Raw genomic sequence first — 26751 nt, forward strand, 5'->3', positions numbered from 1 at the left:
CCATCTGGAATGTTTTGGTATTCCTCAAAATAGTTCTTTTGTGTACTTAAAATATGTCCCCTGACCTATATGAACTATTTTTGTTACTTTAGTGAAAGGAGGAATCAAAGTTAGACAGCCAAGGCATTTTATCTTAGATATTACTGAGATTATTATAGATTCATAATTTGAATGCAAGTGGTTGAGACATTATAATTTTTCTCTTAAGGAAAAAATCAGGTGAATATTTTTATAGTTGGCCACATGTATGTAAGAATTGCTTCAAAAAATTCTCTACAGATGTTAGAGGCTTAGATCGTTATTTGGTGACTTGACAAACATGACTGGAGAAAAATGAATCAATTGAAAGTTAACTGTCCCTAAATTGAATTATGTCTGATTATTACCCCATTTATTAATGTGTGACCTAAAGATTTAAAAGAAATTAAGTCATGTATTAGTTTCAAGTCATTTAATTATTTTGGGGAAAAAAAATAAGCAAACCTGGAAATATTTTTAGGAGTAATTCATCTTTTGTGTATGCATGATTGATTTCATCATTTTGGGTTGAATTTTATGGAGTGGTTTTTAAGTTCATATAAAATTGGTAATCAGTAGGTTTTCTTAACCTTGGCACTATTGACATTTTCAGATGGATAATTATTTGTTGTGGGAGACTGTCTCGTACATTGTAGGATTTTTGGCAACATTCATGTTCTCCACCCACTTAACACCAGTAGTACCCATACACAAGTTTAATTAACCAAAACTGTCTCCAAACATTGTCCGATATCCCCTTGGGGGTAAGAATCTCCCCTGGTTGAGATGCGCTGGTATACAGCAGCTGGGCCATAACTCTCTAACATATAGGGTTGAGGAATAGAAGCTAGAAGCAGGATTTTTTTTTTTTTTTTTTTTTTTTTTTTTGAGACGGAGTTTCGCGCTTGTTACCCAGGCTGGAGTGCAATGGCCCGATCTCGGCTCACGGCACCCTCCGCCTCCTGGGTTCAGGCAATTCTCCTGCCTCAGTCTCCTGAGTAGCTGGGATTACAGGCACGCGCCACCATGCCCAGCTAATTTTTTGTATATTTTTTAGTAGAGACGGGGTTTCACCATGTTGACCAGGATGGTCTCGATCTCTTGACCTTGTGATCCACCCGCCTCGCCTCCCAAAGTGCTGGGATTACAGGCTTGAGCCACCGCGCCCAGCCAGGATTTTTTTTTTTTTAAGAGTTTAAGGAAAGAATATATCCGAACCACATAAACAAACAAAAAGGTATTACATAAGAAAAATAATATAACAATTTATGTAAGCACCTGATACATGAGCATGCTCTTACATCTAAAACAAAAAATAAAAAGGTAACATTGGTACTATATATATATTTGACAAGTGTGCATTAAAGAATTGTCTAATATAAAACATTTAAAATGTGGAGAATACTTTTTCAAGATACAGAAAATAATTGTTATGATAGGCACAGCCATTCTTTTTAATAATACAAGTGTTTAAAAATTGAATCTTGGTGTTGAAGTAAATTTATTTGTGTTATTTAGTATTTTTGAGTGGTGCATTATTACACAAGACTTTCTAAAGAAGCCTAATATTTAGAAATAAAGCAATCTTCCATAAAGGACTATCTCTCGCCCCTCCAGCTTTTACATATCATGTTGTCAATATCATGCTAAAGTTTTAATAAGAAGATTGTATGATTGATTCTGCTCTTCTACCAGAGATTGCACACAGAGCAGCAATGGTGGAGTTACAACTCAGAATAGAAAGTGAATTGGACCTTATCTTGGGAACCCTATGAATTAGCTAAGTTACCTCCAAGTCTCTCAACATCCTTTTGTCTGGATAAATCAGATTGCCTACATTTCTTTATGGTCAAGGAATATACATATTTATCTCTGTCTTTCCAGCTTCACTGCTGGCACAAGATAAATAGATACTTTGAAACTGGATGAGTAGGTGGAAGAGTCAGCATGTTTTCATCTTCTGTACTATCTTCTTCCTCCTGTAGTTCTATATTTTCATTCCTGACTACTTCTAGGTGGCTTTATGCACAGATAATCTCTTCTATTCTTTTACACTCAAGATCTGGCCAAGATTTTGTTGCTTTAACTTCTATAAGCATAAGAGAGACCCAGAACCAAAAAGTACTAAGGAGTTTTAATGTAAGGCATTGGAGAATACTAGTGGCAAAATATTGTATCATTTCAGTCCCCACCATCACTGTCACGAAATTGTTACTGCTACAGATTATGAAGGTTGACTTAAAAGTTTTGAATTAATTTCCACACTAGAATTCTTATAAACTCGCTTTTCATTTTAATTATTTTTAATATATTCTATAACTCCAAAACATGGACTGATTTTGTATAGAACTTCATTACTTTTCAAAATCAGTTACCAATACTTTCTTTTCAGATTTTGGGTTAGCTGTTCTGAAGGAAAAAAAAAGAGCCTATAATTTAGGAGAAACTGCATGATAAAGACAAAGAGAAAATGCTTTAGAACTGGACATGCTGTTTAAACCTATTGAACTTCAGTGATATTATCTGTAAATTCACCAAAATGTTAAATTACTGGGAGATGGTATTATAAAAGAGATTCATTTCCTGCTTTACACTGGTTTTCACTTCTAAATTCAGTAAAATGCACATGTATCATTTTTAATATTTAAGGAAGAAATATTCATATACTATTTAATTGTAGTTGATCTTATAAAAAGGAAATGCAATAAAAATTTGGAAGGAAATGCGTGAAATTCTTGATATTGAAGCCAATTAGGCATTCTTTCTTTTTTCTTTTTCTGTATTTCCCAATTTTTAATAAAGGTTTAAATTATCTTTATTCTATTTTTTTGTGTTTTCCAAAATTTTTATAATGAGTTTAAATTAGGTTTATTCTCTCTCTCCCATTTTATATATATATATGGACTTTTTTATAAATTATTAAAACTGCCACCCCACTAAATAAGACTGTTCCCTTGGTTACTGTCGAATGTTTTTCTTAAAGAAGATTCCTTCTATTGCTTGTTTGTTATGAAGATTTTTTTTTGAGACGGAGTTTCGCTCTTGTTACCCAGGCTGGAGTGCAATAGCGCGATCTTGCCTCACCGTAACCTCTGCCTACTGGGTTCAGGCAATTCTCCTGCCTCAGCCTCCTGAGTAGCTGGGATTACAGGCACGCGCCACCATGCCCAGCTAATTTTTTGAATTTTTAGTAGAGACGGGGTTTCACCGTGTTGAACAGGATGGACTCGATCTATTGACCTCGTGATCCACCCGCCTCGGCCTCCAAAAGTGCTGGGATTATAAGCGTGAGCCACCGTGCCTGGCCCTATAAAGATTTTTTAAAAACCACAAATATTTACTGAGTGATATATAAAATTTGGTATTAACTGAGATGGTCATTTTTTTTCTTTTTAATTTATAAATCTGCTGAAATATACTGATTCCCTAAAAGGGAATGACCCTTAGCATAAATCCTACGTGAGATTGATGTCATTTTCTTTTACAGTACTTCTAAATTCAGTTTACTAATGTTTTATTTAGGATTTTTAGATCTATACATGAAAATGGTATATATTTCTACTTTTTTATTATACTCATCTAGTTTTGGTAACAAGTTTTCTAGAGTTTTAGACTGAATTCAGAAATTTTTAAAATTTTTTTATTCTATGAAGTTGTTAAAAGAATTATTTATTCCTTTAAATGTTGATAACCTTGGCTTTAAAACTCTCTGAAATAGGCCTCAGAGAGGGGTGGTAAGTAACATGAGATGGTCTCTCTCTTCTTTCCACGTTATTGGTCTATTGAAAATTTTTATTATTTTTTGGAACTATTTTGGTAATTGACTCCTACCCTCAAAGTATTCATTAAATTTAAAAAACTATGCAAATATATTTTTCTACAAAGTAATTTTGTAATTTTTAAAGTCTTCCAAATTCATGATCTTTTTAAATTCTGTATGTTAGTTGTGTTGTTCTTTTTTACCTGAATATAATTGCCAGAATTTAATTCTCTTATCTTTTTTTCATTTAACTGGCCAAAATTTTTAAAAAATTTTGTTTTCTGTTTTTTTATTTTTAGATAACCTTCTAGTTTACTCTTATTTGTTGTTTTCCTATTAAATTGTCATATTTATTTTGTGTCTTAAAGTTCTACAGATTTTACATTTGAAATATCTAGTTTGTTTCATGTATTAGATATTTTTATACATTTCATAATAAATATATTTTAAGTATTATTTTTTCTCTCATTCATCTTTGATTATATCATTGAGTTTGAATATCAAATATGCCTATTAACATTATTTCTTTTTAAAAACAGCCTTTTATTTCCAAAAGTCTATAAGTTTACTTACTAATTTCTCTTAAAATAAATAATTATACAGAAATTTTAAAAATCAAAATAGAATTTGAACCATTACATGGAGGATTGTTTTCATACACATGACTTCTACTTTTCGGAATATTTTTGAAATTGTCTTTGCAGAACAAAGTGAACTATTATGAATGTTCCATGAGCATATGAAAAGAAGAGGGATTCCTTCTTTGGTAGATACCATAGACACTCATTCACTAATTATAGATAATTATTAACATTAACATTATTAATGTATTAATAACATGTACAACAATGTATTAACATTCCCTATAATTTTATTTATTTTCTGCCACCACAACTACAAATTTCTGAGACAGATTAAGATACTTCGCTGTGATTTTGGATTTTCAGATTTCTTGTGTTTTTAACATTTATCAATGCCATATAATTTAGAACATAAAAATTTATAATTTTATAATTTTTTAATAACTTTTCCTTTGCATCTTGAACTAGAAGTTTTTGCATTGATATTTAAATGGATACAGGTACTCTATTTTTTTAAAAAGCATGTTTTAAAAGTAGTTTACAATGTAAAAGTGGGACTATGAGAGGAAAGGGAGAGGAAATAAAATGACAACTGGAGAGAGTATTTTTCAGCGTATGTCCATTTTAGTGCAAGAAAGAGAAAGAGAGCAAAATAAGAGAAGACCCTGTCTAGCAGAGAAAATAATTCCTGTCTAGGAGAGATCCATTTTGACCCAATCCAATAACATAGATAAGTAAAAATAATTTGACAGGCTCACAGCCCAGTGATCTATAATTTATTATGGTGTGTGAAAGAACATGTGATTTCAAGCAAGATCATTGAAAATTCAAATAGCCCTCCCAGTTACTTTGTGAATTTGGACAATTACACAATTTTGATGATCTTTAGGTTTGTTTTATGCTTTCTTTTCCTTCAGTTCATAGAAAAACTAATGCTTACATATTTCAAATGTGCCAGCTTTGCTCCACATCTATTGATAGCTACCACTCAAGTCTAAAGTTATCATGTTTTTACTGATCTTCCAAAACAGGCTCCTGAATAATCTCCTATCAACTTCTGTTGACGCTTTCTAATCACATCACACATTACAAGTCAATGTCTTATTTTGAAAACTCAAAAGTTCTCATGTCATTTGAAGGTTTAAAATCTTGCTGTTGCTTCATGTGCTCCAGCACTCTAGCTTGCTAATCTCTGCTTTGTTACAGGAAACAAGAAGAGAGAGAAGGAGATAGAAATATACACAGAGAGAGAGAGTTGCCGGGAGAGAGATTGAGAGAGGAGAGAGGGAGAGAGAGAAGAATAAAGAGAGTTATCTTCTTATTCAAGTCACTACAAATATATGTTTTAGCCTTTTTTTTCCAGAGCAGCCTAGGTTGTTTTCTAACTACTGCTTTTTATCATTGTACTTATAGTCAAGAGCAAAAATTCTAATGTGGCTTCAAAGGCCCTGGATGAGCTGTCTAACTTCTGCCTACCTTCTAGTTTCCCTTTTACCTCTCTTCCTTCCTTTCTCTATATATTAACTCTTCTGGACTTTGTTCAGTTCTTCAAAGATGCTGAATTCCTTTCTGTCTGAGACCCTCGCACCTTGTCTTTGCTCCTCTGACCCTATCTTATTAACAACTATTATTTCTTCAGATTTTAACCCTGGGTCATCAATTGCAAGCATATTTCTGTGATGAATATTACAGTAAAGTCAAATGATTTTCAACCCCAATCTTGCATGAGGGTTCAATTGTAACTAAACATTTTCACAGAAAACTTTTATTCTTCCATTTAGAGTCAAGACTAACAGATTTTATTTGTTCCCTACCACTACCACCACCACTCTATATAATTTTATCAGGTTTTACTGTTAAATGGTTTGATATCACTTTATTCTTGTCCTTTTTGTGGTGAAATAATTTTACATTAAAAATACATATGAAGTATAAAATATTATTACAAATCATCATATAGCCCAAACCCACTTTAAGAAATGGAACTGTACTAATTCCATTTAGTAAGGCACGTGGTGGTCAACTGGAGACTCTATTTTCTAGCCTCTTGTGCAGCTAGTTGTAGTCATGTGATTACATATAGTTTTACAGTGGTTGTACATTTCTCTAAACAATATATTATTTAGTTTTACATGTGTGTGAATATTGTTAAAATGTTGCCATGTTTTCTGTGATCTTTCATTTTTTGCTTTCGTACTTAATATTATGTTTTTGAGATATTTCTGTGTTAATAGGCAGACACTATTTCATTCATTTCCCATATATTTTCTCTATAAGTTCAGTTTAATGAAATTATAATATTCTATGTCATTACTATGCCTGTATGCATTGTTTTATTTCTGGACATTTGGCTTATTTCTAGTTATACATACACACACACATATGTTATGTATATACGTACATACTGGTGTGTTTGTGGTTTATGTAGATATGCAGATTACAAATTTGCTATTATTAATATTACAGTGAAGTAGAATGATTTTCAACCCCAATCTTGCATGAGGGTTCAATTGTGACTAAAAATTTTCACAGAAAACTCTTTTTTCCTTCCATTTAGGGTCAAGACTAACATAGATTATTCTTTGATAGTTCCCATTGAGGGGCCCTTTTCTAAGATGATAAAATTGCTATTGTTTGATTTGGAAAATCTCAGTTATTACTTAGATTTCTCCATGGAGAAAGGAATTGGCTTATTGACTGCTGTAAATATCTAATCTGGTCCATTTTGTAGTTAGCATTGTAATTCGACTTGACATTTTGAAGCCAATTGATACTGCATAAGCAGCCTGTTGGCAATTCCTACCAAATTTCTGTAGACGTTATCTGAAAATTCTGGCTGTTTAAAATTACTCCCTGCTGGAGTAATAATTACATTTTCAAATGCTGTACAAAGATTCTTTGTAAATCAAAAAATTTAACACATTAAGATATGACCTTAACTTTTAGCAGTAACAATGAAATGTGCTTGTTTAGCCACAAGTTTTTAAAAAGTGTTCTTTTTGATATTATTCTGTGCATTTAAAAATCTATTTTGTGTGTGTGTATGTGTGTGTGTGTATGTGCATGTGTCTTTATTGTAGAATGATTTATAATCCTTTGGGTATATACCCATTACTGGATATATACCCAATAATGAATACAGCTGGGTCAAGTGGTATTTCTGGTTCTAGACCCTTGAGGAATCTCCACACTGTCTTTCAAAATGGTTAAATTAATTTACACTCGCACCAACAGTGTAAAAGTCTTCCTATTTCTCCACATCCTCTCTAGCATCTGTTGTCTCCTGATTTTTTTAATTGCATTTTAGGTTTTGGGGTACATGTGCAGAACGTGCAAGATAGTTGCATAGGTACACACATGACAGTGTGTTTTGCTGCCTTCCTCCCCTTCACCCACATTTGGCATTTCTCCCCAGGCTATCCCTCCCCAGCTCCCTCTCCCCACTGTCCCTCCCCTATTCCCCCCAATAGACCCCAGTGTGTAGTACCCCCTTCCCTGTGTCCATGTGTTCTCATTTTTCCTCACCCGCCTATGAGTGAGAATGTGTGGTATTTCATTTTCTGTTCTTGTGTCAGTTTCCTGAGAATGACGTTCTCCAGATTCATCCATGTCCCTAAAAGGACACGAACTCATCATTTTGATTGCTGCATAATGTTCCATGGTGTATATGTGCCACATTTTCCCAGTCCAGTCTATCATTGATGGGCATTTGGGTTTGTTCCAGATCTTTGCTATTATAAACAGTGCTGCAACGAACATTAGTGTGCATGTGTCCTTATAGTAGAACGATTTATAGTCCTTTGGATATATACCCAGTAATGGGATTGCTGGGTCAAATGGAATTTCTATTTCTAAGGCCTTGAGGAATCGCCACACTGTCTTCCACAATGGTTGAACTAATTTACACTCCCACCAGCAGTGTAAAAGTGTTCCTATTTCTCCACATCCTCTCCAGCATCTGTTGTCTCCAGATTTTTTAATGATCGCCATTCTAACTGGTGTGAGGTTTTGATTTGCGTCTCTCTAATGACCAGTGATGTTGAGCATTTTTTCATATGTTTGTTGGCCTCATGTATGTCTTCTTTTGTAAAGTGTCTGTTCATATCCTTTGCCCATTTTTGAATGGGCTTGTTTGTTTTTTTCCTGTAAATCTGTTTGAGTTCTTTGTAAATTCTAGATATCAGCCCTTTGTCAGATGGGTAAACTGCAAACATTCCCATTCTGTTGGTTGCTGATTCACTCTAGTGACTGTTTCTTTTGCTGTGCAGAAGCTGTGGAGTTTGATTAGGTCCCATTTGTCTATTTTGGCTTTTGTTGCCAATGCTTTTGGTATTTTGGTCATGAAGTCCTTGCCTACCCCTATGTCCTGAATGGTTTTGCCTAGATTTTCTTCTAGGGTTTTTATGGTGCCAGGTCTTATGTTTAAGTCTTTAATCCATCTGGAGTTAATTTCAGTGTAAGGTGTCAGGAAGGGGTCCAGTTTCTGCTTTCTGCACCTGGGCTCTTAATTGCTGCCTCGACTTCAGACCTTGTTATTGGTCTATTCATAGTTTCGGCTTCCTCCTGGTTTAGGCTTGGGAGGACACAGGTGTCCAGGAATTTATCCATTTCTTCCTGATTTACTAGTTTATGTGCATAGAGTTGTTTGTAATATTCTCTGATGATGGTTTAAATTTCTGTGGAATCTGTGGTGATTTCCCCTTTATCGTTTTTTATTGCATCTATTTGATTGTTCTCTCTTTTCTTTTTTATCAGTCTGGCTAGTGGTCTATTTTGTTGATCTTTTCAAAAAACCAGCTCTTGGATTTATTGATTTTTTGAAGGTTTTTTTTGTGTCTCTATCTCCTTCAGTTCTGCTCTGATCTTAGTTATTTCTTGTCTTCTGCTAGGTTTTGAGTTTTTTTGATCTTGCTCCTCTAGCTCTTTCAATTTTGACGATAGGGTGTCAATTTTGGATCTCTCTACTCTTCTCATGTGGGCACTTATTGCTATATATTTTCCTCTAGAGACTGCTTTAAATGTGTCCCAGAGATTCTGGTATGTTGTGTCTTTGTTCTCGTTGGTTTTGAAGAACTTCTGTATTTCTGCCTTCATTTCATTGTTTATCCAGTCAACATTCAAGAGCCAGTTGTTCAGTTTCCATGAGGCTGTGTGGTTCTGAGTTAGTTTCTGAATTCTAAGTTCTAACTTGATTGCACTATGGTCTGAGAGACTGTTTGTTATTATGTCAGTTGTTTTGCATTTGCTGAGGAGTGCTTTACTTCCAATTATGTGGTCAGTTTTGGAGTAGGTATGATGTGGTGCTGAGAAGAATGTATATTCTCTGGATTTGGGGTGGAGCGTTCTGTAAATGTGTATCAGGTTTGCTTGTTCCAGGTCTGAGTTCAAGCCCTGGATATCCTTGTTAATTCTCTGTCTGGTTGATCTGTCTAATATTGACAGTGGAGTGTTAAAGTCTCCCACTATTATTGTGTGGGAGTCTAAGTCTCTTTGTAAGTCATTAAGAACTTGCCTTATATATCTGGGTGCTCCTGTATTGGGTCCATATATATTTAGGATCGTTAACACTTCTTGTTGTATCGATCCTTTTACCATTATGTAATAACCTTCTTTGTCTCTTTTGATCTTTGTTGCTATATAAAGTCTATTTTATCAGAGACAAGAATTGCAACTCCTGCTTTTTTTTGCTCTCCATTTGCTTGGTAAATCTTCCTCCATCCCTTTATTTTGAGCCTTTGTGTATCCTTGCATGTGAGATGGGTTTCCTGGATACAGCACACAGATGGGTTTTGGTTTTTTATCCAATTTGTCAGTCTGTGTCTTTTGATTGGTGCATTTAGCCCATTTACATTTAGGGTTAATATTGTTATGTGTGAATTTGATACTGCCATTTTGATGCTAGCTGCCTGTTTTGCCCATTAGTTGATGCAGATACTTTATTTTGTTGATGCTTTTTAGCATTTGGTATGTTTTTGGAATGGCTGGTACTGGTTGTTCCTTTCTATGTGTAGTGCCTCTTTCAGGAGCTCTTGTAAAGCAGGCCTGGTGGTGACAAAATCTCTGAGTACTTGCTTGTTTGCAAAGGATTTTATTTTTCCTTCACTTATGAAGCTCAGTTTGGCTGGATATGAAATTCTGGGTTGAAAGTTTTTTTCTTTAAGGATGTTGAATATTGGCCCCCACTCTCTCTGGCTTGTAGAGTTTCTGCCGAGAGATCTGCTTCTGAGCCTGATGGGCTTCACTTTGTGGGTGACCTGACCTTTCTCTCTGGCTGCCCTTAGTATTTTCTCCTTCATTTCAACCCTGTTGAATCTGATGATTATGTGCCTTGGGGTTGCTGTTTTTGAGGAATATCTTTGTGGTGTTCTCTGTATTTCCTGGACTTTAATATTGGCCTGCCTTGCTAGGTTGGGGAAATTTTCCTGGATAATATCCTGAAGAGTATTTTCCAGCTTGGATTCATTCTCTTTGTCACATTCTAGTACACCTATCAAACGTAGGTTAGGTCTTTTCACATAGTCCCACATTTCTTGGAGACTTTGTTCATTTCTTTTTGTGCTTTTTTCTCTAATCTTGGTTTCTCGTTTTATTTCATTGAGTTGATCTTCAACTTCTGATATTCTTTCTTCTGCTTGGTCAATTTGGCTGTTGAAACTTGTGCATGCCTCGCAAAGTTCTTGTGTTGTGTTTTTTAGCTCCTTCAATTCATTCATATTCCTCTCTAAGTTGTCCCTTCTTGTTATCATTTCCTCAAATCTTTTTTCAAATCTTTTTTTCAAGGTTCTTAGTTTCTTTGCATTTGATTTAGAACATGTTCTTTTAGCTCACAGAAGTTTCTCATTATCCACCTTCTGAGGTCTGATTCCATCATTTTGTCACACTCATTCTCTGTCCAGCTTTGTCCCCTTGCTGGTGAGGAGTTTTGGTCCTTGTAGGAGGCGAGGTGTTTTGGTTTTGGGTGTTTTCCTCCTTTTTGTGCTGGTTTCTTCCCATCTTTGTGGATTTATCCACCTGTCGTCTAAGTAGTTGCTGACTTTTCGATTGGGTCTCTGAGTGGATGCCCAGATTGTTGATGATGAAGTATTTCTGTTACTTAGTTTTCTTTCTAACAGTCTAGCCCCTCTGCTGTACTACTGCTGAGGTCCACTCCAGGCCCTGCTTGTCTGGGGTACACCTGTAGCAGCTGCGGAACAGTGAAGGATGCTACCAGTTTCTTCCTCTGCTATCTTTGTCCCAGAATGATGCCCGCCAAATTTCAGTCTGATCAGTCCTTTTTGAGGTGACTCTTTGGATATACAGGGGTCAGGGAGCTGCTTGAGGAGACAGCCTGTACTTTATAGGATCTCGAGTGCTGAGCTGTGAGCTCCATTGTTCATTCAGGGCTGTTAGGCAGGTGCATTTAAGTCTGCTGCAGCAGAACTTATAAAACCCTTTTCCTCAGATGTTTTGTGTCAGGGAGTTAGGGCTTTCTTTATGAGTATCCATTGCACTGTCCTGCCCAGCTAGGAGGCAGTCTAGTAACTATTTGCCTGCTGAGGCTCCGACCTGCTACTGCGGGGTCTGCCCTGTTGCTGTGGGCTCCGCCCTGCTGCTGTGGGCTCCGCCCTACTGTCTGGGCTCTGCCCTGTTGCTAGTGGGCTCTGCCCTACTGTCTGGGCTCCGCCCTGTTGCTAGTGGGCTCTGCCCTGCTGTCGTGGGCTCCGCCCTATTGGCAGAGTCTCTCTGTTATGGTGGGTTGCCTCGACAACAGCAGGCTGCGTCATCAATGGGAGTGTACCTCAGTAGGTGCGGATTGCCTCGGTAGTGGCGGGCACCCCTCCCCCACTGAGCTGCACTGTCCTGGATTCAGCTGTGCCCGCAGTGAACCTCTCAACCCTGAGGGTTTTGAATCGCTGTTTTGTTTGTCCCGGTGGGGGTGGGACCCGTGGGGCCTGATCACCTGGCTCCCTGCCTCAGAGCCCTTTTTCTCTTTATTTTTTAAGTTGAATGGTTGACTCTCTCCCAGGTGTTTTAGTCGCCTGCTGAAAGGGCACTGGGATCTGTGTGATTTCTTGTGCAGCAACCCACGGCACCGGCTCAAATGTTGCTTCCTGGGAATCTTCTGGTCTGGCTCTCTGTCCAAGTCCTGTTTAATCACATGGATATGCTAATCTGCCCTCCCAGATTGCCGGTTTAACAGGGCACCCAGACCAGCGCGTTTTGTGCGGGGTGCCGCTGCGCTGCGGCACTAGCCAAAACGGCTGCGCAAGCTGAGAGGGCTGTGCTGGCATCCCCTGTCTCTCCTACACCTGGGAATTTCCCCATTCTGTGGGCAACAGAGATCCGTCTGGAAATGCAGCTAGGACTCACCCTCTGCGCCGTCACTGAGAGCTGCAATCCTGAGTTGTTCCTACCGCACCATCTTGGAAATCCTCCTTAAAATCTATTTTGAGTGATTCAAGTCTAGTAACTTAGCAAATTTTATTTTAATATTCTTTCAAGTATGTAGCGAAAGGTGAATGCTTTTTAAAAATGTAACATTCAATTAGACTTTTGCAGTGAATTAAACACCCCATTTGCTAGTCATTAAAGCATCCCAGAGTGGTGTGGGAATTTTGGCGGTGGGGGTAATTAAAGTCCTTGAAAGACTTGGAGTCAAGTCTCAGATAGGCAGGAATCCTGACACCTGTTACTTTATGTGACACTCGATAAAAAGTAGCAGTCTGAACACTGATTGAAATCACTAAGGGACTTGGTGTGTAGTAAGAGGAGGAACTCGAGACCAATCTGATTTCACATACTGACTCTATTCCTGTTACTAGATGTGTGACCATCTAATGTGTTACTAGACCTTCAGTTTCCTCACCTGTAAATGGAGAATAATAATACTTATTTCATAGGATATTTATGAGGATTGGTTTTAATAATAAATTTGGAAGATCTAGAATGAGCCTAGTAGCTGTCAACAACAGTCATATGGCTTCCATGACACAGCAACTAAACCAAATTATTTTTATGAAGGAGAGATATCAAAGCGCTTTTATGACAGTAGAGAGATTTTATGATGAAGCTTAAATAGATTTTAATATTTTTATATTTTGCAATAACTGTAATATAGATACAATTTATTTAGGATGAAATCGTACGTTGACCACGTGACCAAATAATGACTGTTTCTTAATGTAATATAACCACTTTATTTTTCTTGAACAGTAGCCCTTTAGAAAGAAAATAATACAGCTAGATCCTTACTTTGTTTTAACTAAAATACAGTCCAATTGGATTAAAGATTTAAATATTTAAAAAATTTTAAAGTAAGGGCAAAAGATATCAGGGAAACTTGCATATATTTTTGTGTGACAACAGTTTGACTATGCAGGGCATAATGTCTAGACACCAGAAATAGATAGAAGGATAAGTTGGATTGAAACCAGTGGCAAATATGTATGAGTCTGCAGCAAACTTGATCTTTGCCTTCTTGAAGAAAAGAATTCAGCAAAAGGGAAGAAACAAGTTTAAGGCAGAGGGAGAGACCAAGGCAAGTTTTAGGAGTGAGAGTTTATTCAAATGTTTTAGACAAATACCCCCATTCAAAAGTGGGTGAAGAATGTGAACAGACATTCCTCAAAAGGACACATTTATGCAGCCAACAAACATATGAAAAAAAATGTCACCATCACTGATTATTAGAGAAAGGCAAATCAAAACCACAATGAAATACCATCTCACACCAGTTAGAATGGTGATCATTAAAAAATCAGGAGACAACAGATGCTGGAGAGGACATGGAGAAATAGGAACACTTTTACACTGTTGGTGTGAGTGTAAATTAGTTCAACCATTGTGGAAGACAGCGTGGCAATTCCTCAAGAACCTAGAAATAGAAATTCCATTTGACCCAGCAATCCCATTACTGGATATATACTCAAAGGATTATAAATCATCCTATTATAAAGATACATGCACACATACGTTTACTGTGGCACTGTTCACAATAGAAAAGACTAGGAACCAACCCAAATGCTCATCGATGATAGACTGGATAAAGAAAATGTGGCACATATACACCATGGAATACTATGCAGCCATTAAAAAGAATGAGTTTGTGTCCTTTGCATGGACATGGATGAAGCTGGAAACCGTCATTCTCAGCAAACTAACACAAAAACAGAAAACCAAATACCGCATGTTGTCACTCATAAGTGGGAGTTGAGCAATGAAAACACATGGATACAGGGAGGGAAACATCACATGCCAGGGCCTGTCAGGGGGTGGGGTTGTTGGGGAGGGATAGCATTAGGAGAAATCCCTAATATAGATGATGGAGTAATGGATGCAACAAACTACCATGGCACGTGTATAACTGGATAACAAACCTGCATGTTCTGCACATGTACCCCAGAACTTAAAGTATAATAAAATAAAATAAAAAATGTTTTAGAGCAGGAGTGAAAGGCAGCAGTGTACACTTGTAAATGGGCCAAGTGGGTGACTTGAGAGATCCAAGTTCCCTGTTCAGCCCTTGACTTGGGGTTTTACACATGGGCATGGTTCTAGGGTTTCCACTTCTCCTCCCTTGATTCTTCTCTTGAGGTGGGCTGTCCACATGCACAGTGGCCTGCCAACACTAGGGAAGGGCTGTGCTCACAGTGTGTTTACTGAAGCTGTGCACATGTTCAGTTGAGGTGCTTTTCCTTACCAGTAGAGCGTTCTCAGAGGAAGTTTATACACCATGTAAACTCCACCATTTTGCCTCTTAGTGTGTATGCTTGAGCCCACTCCCTCAACTCATAAGAGCACCAGCCCCAGGTGTTTTCTATCTATTGAGAGAATGCCTTTTGCTGGCACTGGCTGCAGCCAATTATCATTTCAGAGAGATGGCTTAGCAACCACCTGACCATCGCCTAATGCTCGCTTGACATTTCCAGGGAGGTGGTCCTCTCCTGCACTCTTCATATCTGACTAACTACTTACTCCAACATGACAACAGAAACATTAAAATTTTTAAACTGCATAAACAAATTCCAAAGTCAAGCAACAAATTTGGGACATTTTTCATGGTACCCATAATGAAAAAATGACGATTACTCTAGTATACAAAGAGTTATTCTAAATAAATTTAAAAACACTACTTTGATTTTAAAATTGACAAAATGAATAGACCTGAAAAATCAATACAAATAGACAACAAATGTTTAAAGCATGTTCATGATTTTTCTAATATGAATTAATATGTCATTTTTCAACCATCCAAATATTGGACAATACTCATTTGATAGTTTATAGTTTTGGTTTGTGTGTGGTGAAGCAGGCACATCTGTTCATTTGCTGGTACTGTAAATTGCTGGAATGAAATTTGGAATACGTATACCAAAATTTAAAATGTATATACCTCTGCTAGTAATTTATTTACTGAATAAACTCAAAGCTATATGTATGCATTTAAGAATTTTCTTTGAAGGATTGGCCACACAGATTTTGACAAAAGTCTTAGATAAACATAAATCTTCATGATAGAGAAATAGTAAAATTAATAAGGTTAGTTATAGCCTTAACATAGTATGCTATTAGCCATTTTAAAAATAGGAGAGAACTATAATATGCAGATATGGATTGATTTACAAGCATTTTAATGTGAAAAAGTAATAAGTAAAAGTTTTCACTCTAAACTTACATTTATGGAGAGAAAAATAATTATAAATGTGGAGATCGGGTACATATTAGAAATTTTTCTGGAAATAATGTTTTTAAATGTGGAGAGTAGAATTAGGAATTTGAGTGTGGAATAGCAGGAAGGAAGGAATAATACCCATTAATGCTTTTCTGAACTATCTGAAAATTCTATGTTCATGTATGTTTTACTTTAATTTTTAAAAATTATTACACTCAGTATGATGATAAAAAATTATGTAAATTGTAAAAGACTAAGACTAAAATTAAATAAAATGTCATTGGAATCCAGCAGATTATGTTAGGTATTGAAAAACGTGTACAATATGCTCTTGAAAGATAACTGTCAAAATTACATTCTTGAGCTGAAATGATGCATGCATTTGTGTCTAATGAGCTTTATTTTCCCCCAGACAAAGTCAAAGGAAGATCAAGAGCAGGGACTCACTTTGATTCAGCCCGGAGACGGAGTCGAGCAGTCCTTTATCACATCTCTGGGCACCTGCAAAGAAGAGAAAAGAACAAATTGAAAATAAATAACGTAGGTGGTATGTGTGTACAGGACGAATGCTAGTGTTTCCCCTGGTGGCAATGTTTGACTCACTAAAGAAAGGCCTCAATTACCCATTTATTGGCTTGCCTAGATTTTTTTCCACTTTGGTTTGTGCTTTTCTATAAAGAACAAACTGGAAAAGGTCAGCAGTCATGAGGCATTTCGATAATAAAAGTGCTTAATCATAGTGTTATCACAGCCTAGAAATTAGTATATTATTGCAGTGAAGTACAATATGGTTCTAGGGACACTGAAAATTGGGACACACTGGTTACATTTTATGAAACCAAATGATGCAGCCAGTCATATTACACATTCATAGTTTGCTGGTTAAAATATCTCGAATTTAATTTTAGTTCCATCTGTTTTGCACATTATCTAATTCTACAAATGCTTTTATCCAGGGGAACGTGACCAAATCCAAGTCATTACTCCATTAAAAAATTTACATTTTATACAAAATACAGTTGAAAATTTCACAGTGAAACACTGGATTTACAATTATATGTCATATATTAAACAATTTTGGGAAAAGTCACATGTTTAGTAAGTTACAATAGAATTCCTTTCTGAAATATGCTGTTTATCTGTCAAAGTCACAACAAATAACCATGCCTGTACAAGGTGATTCTTTCCGATTTTACAGGACATATATCCTCCAGGATTTCACACTGAATTTCATAATTGGTGGTTCGCACCAAGAGACTTCACTGAGAAACCTATGTTTAAATAGAACAATGTCTATTTAATTGTAGATATTCAAAATTTTAAAATGATGTTCATGTCATTAATTTGCCTTATGTAATCATTAGAACACATATGTGGGATTGTGTAACAATAGGTTGCAGATTAAATACTCAACATCTAACTTGCGTAAGGAAAAAAATGTCATGCTCGCTTCGGCAGCACATATACTAAAATTGGAATGATACAGAGAAGATTAGCATGGCCCCTGCGCAAGGATGACACGCAAATTCGTGAAGCGTTCCATATTTTAAAAAAAAAGAAAAGAAAAAAGAAAAAAATGTCACATGAAACAATCAGAGCTTTTTTGGAATTGATTTAAGATCCAGAAGTTCTGGGATTTAGGACAGAGAGGGGAACCTTTGGCATTTTATTTTATACCTAGTGAGCGCAGGGACTACCTAATCTGACATAATCATACTTTGATAAAACAATACCATGCATTAGACATACAAAGTATTCATTTCTGTGATTATAGTGAAGAAGGAAAGATGTATGAACCCAGGGTGAAGAGCGAAGTCTGACATGAAAGTGATGCAAACCTGGCTCTACTTCAGTGCAAGTTCCTGGAAGCCAGTTCATGATATTTTGAATCATTTGTCCTTCAAGGACCATCAACCATGCCCATGCTGGTCTGCCATGTACCACTGTGGAGGGTCACAGTTTGCTTTTTTTTTTTCTTAATTCAATATAAAGGTTCTCTAGGGATAACTGTGCCTTAGTGTCGTATTGATTTCCCAGGAATCCAGGGAGAGGCTTGAAACAGTGCACGCCACTTGATCTATGGATCCTTCCACTGGTGCCTAGTTACATCTCCCTTCAGTTACTAAGTCAGCCTTGGTGACAGTAAGCAAGGTATAGGAAGAAACAAAGGTAACCACATCTGGGCTTGATCCCATGCAAACCAACCAGCAAAGCACCTAAACAAATATCCACAGATTTCGTAAGGCTGAAAGCTGACACTAACTTTTAGTGGAGAATTTAAGCATAGCAAGTATTAGTGAGCTTAGAAATGCATTTGCTGAGGATGCTGTTTTTCCCCTTAGATTCAACAAAGTACAAAGCAGTACTTAAAAATTTAATTTAAAAAAACCATAACTCCTGCTACTTAGCTAATTTGCTTAATTGCCATTCATTTAATAAACACAAATAACAGGATGGAGCATGAAAATAATACATAGTAATTTAAGATGACTAATCAGCAGTGACTCTAATCTGCAGGTAGTATCTACTCCTGAAGCAAAGTGTGGAATCAGGACTTGCCCTGTTCACGTGTTCACCATCTCCTTTCGAGGATAACAGAATAGAATGGCTAAGTGGCAGGTAGAAGGGAGAAGGAAGGAGAGGAAATGAACTGTATAGTTTATTGAATAAACAACAAATGTTCAAGAAATTCTGGCTCTAATAAAATTTGCCCACCCAAAAAATAATTAACATTTTTATAGTCCCTTGCTATTTACAAATTCCTTTTATGTCATATTATTTGATTCTTATAGCAAGCCAGTACTAGGTCTGATTTTTATTAGTTCCATTTTAATGAAGGAAAAAGACCCAACTTATTAAAAAATCTCAAAAGTTGAAGCAGCAGTTGTGGTACCCGGCCTTTAATTTTCTAATTTGGAACCACCATGCTTCTGACTCTTACCTTGCTGCTTCTCAGATACAATTCTGTGGAACAGGAATATATGCTTCAGCCATAGGCACATGAACTCATCAGGTCATTAGCAGGTTTGGGAAATCAGAATACAACATATTTTAGTCTGTCTCCAACTTTTTCTGATATGCCTTGAAAAAAGTGTTTTCAAAGTCTGCCTTCCTTGATTTATTATTCTGTCAATCAAATGAGAATGGGATGATGCAGATGTTTCCAACACAAAGAAATCTTTGGATGCTTGAAAGGAGAGTGCTACAAATGCATATTTCTAACGGGACAGTGGTGAGTGGAAGAAGAGGAGCATCTATTTTTTTCAGTCAGGTGATTGTATAAAGATGTTTGCAGAATTTGAGCTAACAACATTTCAAAATTTAAGTCTAAGTCTTAGATGTATTCAATTCTCAGTATCTTTCAAAAATATTTTTAAAATATGTTTTAAGTAGCCTACAAAATGAAACCATGTAATTTGTTTTCTGATTTGTACCGAAAACTAATATATTGCTGAACTTTTGCAACAGAACAACTAATGCCTCATGTAATCAGCATAATAAAAAAACCCCAAAACTTTACTTTTTGAGTTTCCCCAAATCATCAGCCCTAGGTATGGATACTCCCTCAAACAATGTAAAATTATAATTTCTGTAATATGATAGGAAAAACTTATTTGAATAGAAAATGAGATATTTCCCATGGTTTCTGATAATTATTATAGTAAATATTCAGGGAAAATTTGGATTAGAACCAATCATGTTATTGCAACTAGAAGTGTTTATCAATGATAAGAAAATTAATGGCTATAGACTTTAATTTCCACTTCCAATGTAATAGCCTGAATTTTTATGAGAAGCCCGATGGGGCTACTTCATTCTTCTCAGTTTTATGCCAAAGTCTACCTTTGGAATGGGTTTCTTGAAACCATAGAATTAGGCAAAGGAGACAGGACAAATATCAGGGAAGTGTATGAAACCTAGAGTCTTTGGCAGATGGGCATCTAAGGACCATCTGGAAGTAGTTTAACAGTGCCCCACCACGAAGTACTGACATTATTAGATGCCTGTGTGGGTTGAGTGAGAATATTAACAGGAAGTAGATACATGGATTGAGAACACCTACCAAAGAGAAATGCCAGAAAGGGGTGCATTAATATTAAGGTAGCAGAACTATTCAATCACTGACAGCCACCACTTAGAGCTAAGTGTTCCTGATCTTTCTGAACCTTTCTTGAATCCTCAGGTACTTCAGGATCCCTGAACACATCACATTAATTTGCCCTTCCCTCCGTGACTGAGACAAGAACACAACACTATGACCTGCAAATAATATGCATTCTGAAATTTTTAACTGCTCTGTTAATTCAACGAAACTTTCAAATATAAGTTTCCATTACCTATCTTGTATTTCTCATTAATTGAGGTCAAAGCAAGGTCTGCAAGTATCTGGTCACAGGCTTGTCAAATTTCCACACATGCTATTGTTGAGCCTCCCTTTGTCTCCTAGCAATAAGGGAATTGTTCATCAATTTGAACTGCATTCAGAGAGAAGTGCTTTTGCAGTTATCAAAAACTTCAGCTATTCTGCATTTAATCAGCTGCACAGTGAACATTGGCTTTCTCCTCCCATGACTTGAAATAATAACTCTTGAGTAACTGTTTCTTGTTTTACCATCTGAACAAGGTCTGGCCCATGTCAGAATACATCTGTGTCAATCAAGGTAATGAGGTTTGGGTTCCGAACTTGAAGCTTCACCAACAGCCACAATGCAAAAAAAAAAATGCATGTAGTTAGCACAACTTGCTTATATTTGGAAAGAAATGTAAACTGTTTACAATATAATGTTGGTCATATATCTATTCTTTTTGGAAAGAAAAGTGCAGTTGCTGTCATCAGTAAAATATCAAGTCAAATATGTTCTTTAGATAATGACTGTCATCAGAAATCTGTAAGTATACAGCATGTCCTCATGACAGTAGGAATGTCAATATAGCTTTGTGTTTATAATGTGTGTAGGATTACATGTAACTGTGAATGTTTTTTAATGACTTTTTAGGTAATGGTCTTTTTGTTTTTTACTGAACAAAATCTGGGTTACTCACTTAGCTTCTTGACTAAACTCTGCATATTCCTGTTCCTTAAAACAAAGATCTCTGCTCAGCTTTAGATGCTTAGATGTTTTGCATCATCAACTTTTAAAAGTCACTTGTAAGATACTGTGCTGTGTAGTGAATGATCCTCCTCACAGAAGTGTGTGTTTCAAGCTATGTAATCCTTGTTTCTAATGTTGTGTTTCTCCTTTCTTTCCTTTTTGTCTTCATCCACAGAATGTTTTTGTAGATAAACCAGCATTTCCAGAGTACAAAGTTTCTGACGCAAAAAAGTCCAAATTCATACTTTTGCATTTTAGCACTTTTAAAGCTGGCTGGGACTGGCTTATTTTGTTGGCAACGTTTTATGTTGCCGTGACTGTACCTTACAACGTTTGTTTTATTGGCAATGACGACCTGTCCACAACTCGGAGCACAACAGTCAGTGACATTGCTGTGGAGATTCTTTTTATTATAGGTAAGAAACGACAGTTGCTTTCCTAGGATATTTGCATATGGGAAGTGAAGTGTGTTCCAGATTTTTCTGACATGAATTTGAACTAAGATCCATTTGCATGGGCATGATTCAGCTTCTGATGCAAATTCTGGAGAAGCACATACTGTATTTGGATGTCTGAAAATTGCCTCTCCCCCTGTCCCTTTATTCAAACAGATCTAAACTGATCTCCTGTGTTTCTATACTTATTTCATCCAAAATGGGCAAAAAAAAAGATTTAACAGCTGTTTTGTTTGTACTCTCACATCCTTCATGATCTTAAACTATGTAGGGTCAGAGATGGGGTTTGAGAAAAACCCACCAGTGGTGTGATAGTGGTCCAGTCCTTTCTCCATGCCCTTCCTTGCCCTTTCATCATGTTGATGGTTTCAGTAAGCGACCCGGTTGCAGAAACAAAGGGTTACATAAGCCTTGCAGTAAATTTGAAGAAGCAGTAAGTATTTAATTTTAATTAAAAGGCCCCAAGGGATGTTTAAGGGAATTTATCCCTGGAATATTGGGTACCTCAGTTGAAGCTGCATCTGTGCCAATATTGTAAACCTTTTCCTATTTTCCTGTCCCTTAAATCTTCATCTTGTTTAGACCAAAGTCTAGTTCTGGCTTGCTCATTCTAGGACAGATTCTGGGTCTTTAAGTCACAAATTGACTCCCTGTTGAGTTACTGACTTTCATTAGCAGCAGATGCCTGTTTCTTTCCTTTGTCATGGTAATAGAGGGCAATATCTTTACTCTAAAGATGAGAGAATGCTTGGAAACATTTGCAAGCAGGTAGGTGAACAAAGGAGTGAGAAGTGGATCTCAAAATTTCAAAGAAAAATAAATAAATGGGACACATCAAAATCTTGTTTCAATGGTGGTAGTTTGTTTGTTCGCTTGTTTGTTTCCCTCAGTGAAGCTGTTAAATCTTCGAGACTAGATGGGTTTTCTAATTGAGTGTTAGCACATGTTTGCTTTGGATGAGTTTGTGTGCTCTTGGTGGTATGGCTTGGCATCATTATTAACATTGTATCTACTGGGCACACCCTTGAGAGCCTTGTTAGGACCCCTGCTCTCACCTCAGAAGTGGTAGCTGTAGTATGTTTAGGCCACTAGATAGCAATGTTATTCAGTTAGGCAGATGGCAAATTTTTTAAAAATTTTTTAATTTTAAAATAAAGCTAAGCTTTATTAGAAAGATGTAACCATAAAGTTATCTATTAAATGGAAATAACATTCCAGTTTGAACAAGAATTTAAAATGAAAATGGTAGACAGATTGGGTAGGTCTATGGTTTTGTATCTTTCTGCTTTGCCAACCTTTGATGTCTTCTCCCGCCCATCCATGATGCACACATAAATTAGCATCCTAAATACACTCCCCAGCCAGGTGCAGTGGCTCACACCTGTAATCCCAACACTCTGGGAGGCCAAAATAGGTGGATCACCTGAGGTCAGGAGTTCAAGACCAGCCTGGCCAACATGGCAAAACCCTGTCTCTACTAAAAATACAAAAAATAGCTGGAAGTGGTGGTGAGTACCTGTAGTCCCAGCTACTCAAGGGGCTGAGGCAGGAGAATTGCTCCAACCCAGGAGGCAGAGGTTGCAGTGAGCCAAGATCACGCCACTGCACTCCAGCCTGGGCAACAGAGTGAGACTCCATCTCAAAAAACAAAAACAAAACCACTCTCCATGACCTGGTCAAAGTTCTGAAGAACTTGGGCAGTCACTCAACATGTCTAAGCCTTTGTTTTCTGTAGTAACTATTTCATAGGGTTTTGTGAAATAATAGACATAAGTATCTGCTTAACAAATATTCATCATCTTATTGTTATTTGCAACTTCGTTATTAGGTCAGATTATATCTTAAACTTTCCCTTCCATTCTTCCTGATTCTTAGACATTTGAAATTCTTTAGCCTTAGAAGCCACTTGTTACCATCTGTTCATTAGCAGATGATGACTTATTTACTGCCATAAAAACTCATACCTTTGATGGTGATATTTTATAAGTTTTTGTTTGTTTTAAGGCTGTTTTTCTCTACTAAATCAATGGAGATTCATGTGCTCCCCTGATAGCTCCCCTAAATTCTTCTGTGTTTTTTATTACTGTCATTTCTACTGTGCTTCAGGCAGCAAGATGTTTCTCCCAGTAGGCAATACCCATCCCTTACTAACTACATGACCAAGGAATGAAAACTCATTCCAATTTTTTGCAGTTTAGTTTCTACAGAGATTTATTTAGGATTTGAAATTTTGATCTGCAAGCAGTTCTAGTGTGACTCCTGCCTGAAATCCCCTGTTGACTGACTTATTTTTATAAGCAGTAAAAACTTTCCTGTTCTTTCCTACTGTTATCTGCCTGCTCTTTCTTTTAAATGAGTTTAAGCATATCTACAATTTATTATAGCATATTGAGAAAAATAGCTTAAAGTAATATTTCTCTGCTTCCCCAAACCTTTATTCTATAAAATATTTCAAAAAGGTGGCCTAAAAGTGATCATTGAGAAATAAGTTAAAATACTGGGGACAACAGAGTGCATTGCCTCTAATATTGTGCCTTTACAATGTGAAGGCAGTGCTCATACCATTCAATATTTATTAAATTAGTATGTGTGGTAAAATGTACACATATATTTAACATACTGTTTATTTTCTGTTTCCAGAATAGTAGTATTAATTTAGCATCTTATAATCAATTAGGGCAGAATTGTTAAAGGGAAGTGCAAAAAATGGCTGGGAAGGAAAGGCATTCATATAACTACAAGATGATGTTTTAAAAATATTTTGTTATTTTTGAAAACTGCTGTGTATTCACAGGTTCAATGGTTACCTCTCCCATTTCCTTACCAACTCCATACAAAACTGTAAAGCAATATGATTATTTTAAAATGAGAAATAATTCAAATGTTCCATGAAGAAAGGACCCACAGTCAAATTTGGGAGATGATGTATCTCTTTTGAAGAGTCACAACATACTTTGGCATTGGAGGTCTTCTAAGAAATTTAATGATAAAGATATTTATTTAAATATGCTTAATCCAGCATTTCTCAAATTTATTTTTACCTCAAAAATTCTTCCCCAGACCACTTAGTAATGCTCTTTTGGGAAGATAGACTCAAAAACATTCTTCCCAGATAGATTCATCATGAAGAAAGTGTCTGAGTGTAATTATGTTAGTCAAAACTTAAATATACATGGTAAATCTCTAATAGGTACTCTTACCCTTAAATTAAATTATTTTGTAAGCCACATTAATTATTTGGGATCAACAGGATGCAAGGCTGTCTATGAGTTACAAAATTTGGCTATATAGTTACCTTTAGTTTAAAAACCATCCTGTATAATTAAGCTGCTGATTAAAAGCCTTATCAAAACTTAAAATGAGAAGTGACTGAATAGCAGTTTATCGAATCCAATCTTTCTTACTCCACAGTTGAGGAACTGTACATTAATGGTTTGCCCAAGGCCCTATAACTGATGGCAGACTCAGATTTCTGGTTGCTAGATCAGGTTTACAGCCAATATGATTCTATTTTCTGAAAAAATTCCACTCAACTTGCTTTTCTTTATTTATGGCAATGAGACAGAAAATGAGAAAAAGAAAGGCCTTTTTTTCTTCCATGAATATGGAAATTAATAGTTTGAATTTGTAATCTTGGTGGTGAAAACTGCTGTGTATTCATAGATTCAAGAGTTACCTTTCCCATTTCCTTACTGAAAAAGAAAAAAAAAAAAAAAACCATTTTGTGTAGGCAGCAATATGCCCAGACTCAGGGAATAAATTCTGAATGCTCTAAGCCAGTGCTAACTTCATCCTCTTTATCCCACTTCCTGGTGTGAAAATCAGTATCTGACCAAGTCTATCCAGTAGGATATAAAGAGATGATTCTTTGGTGGGGAGAGGATAGCTTCTTGGAAATAATTCTTTCCCTGATAAAAGAAGACAGACATGCAAGGGAAAAATATTTGCATCCCCATTCCTTCGTTTCTGCTGGGATGTGTAGATGGAAGGATACGATGTTGGAAACCACTGCAGCTGTCTTGTTATCATTCGGAAAGATGTGGCTAAGAAGATGTGGATAGTCAAGCAGAAAGCTAAGATGTTGCATCTCCAGACTCCTTTCTGAATGCTGTAAAATGTTCCTGTTATTGTAGCCACTGTTAACTGGGCATTTTGTTACTAATCCTTATATCATTCTAAAAATATTTTTAAAAGTCACTTAATTGTTTCTGGTCCCTTGCGCTGGGCCATTTCAAAGCTCTAAATTATATTCTTTCAAATAAAACAGAATGGACTTCTTTTTACATCTTGTCGTTTTACTATGAGACTATCTAAGAAGTGATTTGCACATTCTTATTATCTACTATTATAACTGCAAAGGCTGAGAGTCATAGACTTATGCCATAAAGTTGTATCCCTGATTGCCTTGGTCTCTCTAAGAACTCCTCAGACAGCTAAGTGTCAAAGGTAACATGATACGCAAGTATGCTTTCTGTTTATATTTACCTTGGTCAAAAAAAAAATTACTGAATAGTAGAACAACTGAAAATACAGAATAGAGAGATTAATGGGGACTATATAAATAAAGGGATGAAGCTGAGAAGCTCTCAGAATGGAAGTAATATAAAATTCCTGAGGCCAAAAGGGCACTTTAAGAACTGAATGGGATACATAATATAGTTTATACCTAAACATGTCACAGTGCAGATTATAAAGGATTATAAAGAAAATCTTCAAAACTTTTGAAAAGAGAAAATTTACTTACCAAGGAATAATTATTAGACTAAAATCATATTTCTCAGCAACAGTAAAGGCCAAAAGGCAATGAACAATATCTGGCTTACTAGAAAAAAATACTAGCTGGTCTTTCTTCCTTCCTTCTTTCCTTCCTTCCTTCTTTCCTTCCTTCCTTCCTCCCTCCCTCCTTTTTTCCCTCCCTTTTCTTTTTTTTTTTTCTTTCTTTCGTCTCTCCCTTCCTTCCTTTCCCTTCCTTTCTTTTCTCTCTCTTTTTCTTTTCTTTCTTTCTCCCAGTTCACTATTCTTCAGGAAAGGGTACACAATGAAGATAATCTCAGACACAAAAAAACAACAAAACAATTGTACCACCCATAGATTCTCACTGAAAGAACTCTCGCTAAAATGTGTTCTTTAGCAGGAAAGGAAGTGAAACCAGAAGGAAGGGGTGGATCCAAGATAAAAACCAAATTTAAAATGA

The 26751-nt window shown here is 36.3% G+C and overlaps 1 protein-coding gene, 1 long non-coding RNA gene and 1 other non-coding gene across 6 annotated transcripts in view; 2 read left to right on the forward strand and 1 right to left on the reverse strand.

Annotated features, from left to right (window-relative positions):
• Positions 1–26751, forward strand: part of KCNH8 (potassium voltage-gated channel subfamily H member 8) — a 331425-nt gene that overhangs the window by 158522 nt on the left and 146152 nt on the right. For all 3 annotated transcript variants that reach the window (XM_035277743.3, XM_078354394.1, XM_002759643.6), the window contains 2 exons: positions 16422–16549; positions 21278–21518. In XM_035277743.3, the coding sequence (XP_035133634.1) occupies positions 16422–16549; positions 21278–21518 (369 nt within the window). The remainder of the gene's footprint in view (positions 1–16421; positions 16550–21277; positions 21519–26751) is intronic.
• LOC108588864 (uncharacterized) overlaps positions 1–26751 on the reverse strand; it is a 382270-nt gene that overhangs the window by 35135 nt on the left and 320384 nt on the right. Inside the window, exons 3-4 of one of the 2 annotated variants that reach the window (XR_008477529.2) lie at positions 16457–16510; positions 13759–14212 (exon numbers count right to left, since the gene is read on the reverse strand). This is a non-coding gene — a long non-coding RNA (uncharacterized LOC108588864). Of the gene's footprint in view, positions 1–13758; positions 14213–16456; positions 16511–26751 lie in introns of those variants that run through there. The other variant, XR_013528690.1, reaches the window with a different exon arrangement.
• LOC118149105 (U6 spliceosomal RNA) lies at positions 17452–17558 on the forward strand. The gene has a single exon (XR_004736260.1). It is a non-coding gene; the product is annotated as a U6 spliceosomal RNA (small nuclear RNA).

The sequence above is a fragment of the Callithrix jacchus genome, chromosome 17 (genome assembly GCF_049354715.1).
Source record: "Callithrix jacchus isolate 240 chromosome 17, calJac240_pri, whole genome shotgun sequence".
Taxonomy (NCBI): Eukaryota; Metazoa; Chordata; class Mammalia; order Primates; family Cebidae; genus Callithrix; species Callithrix jacchus.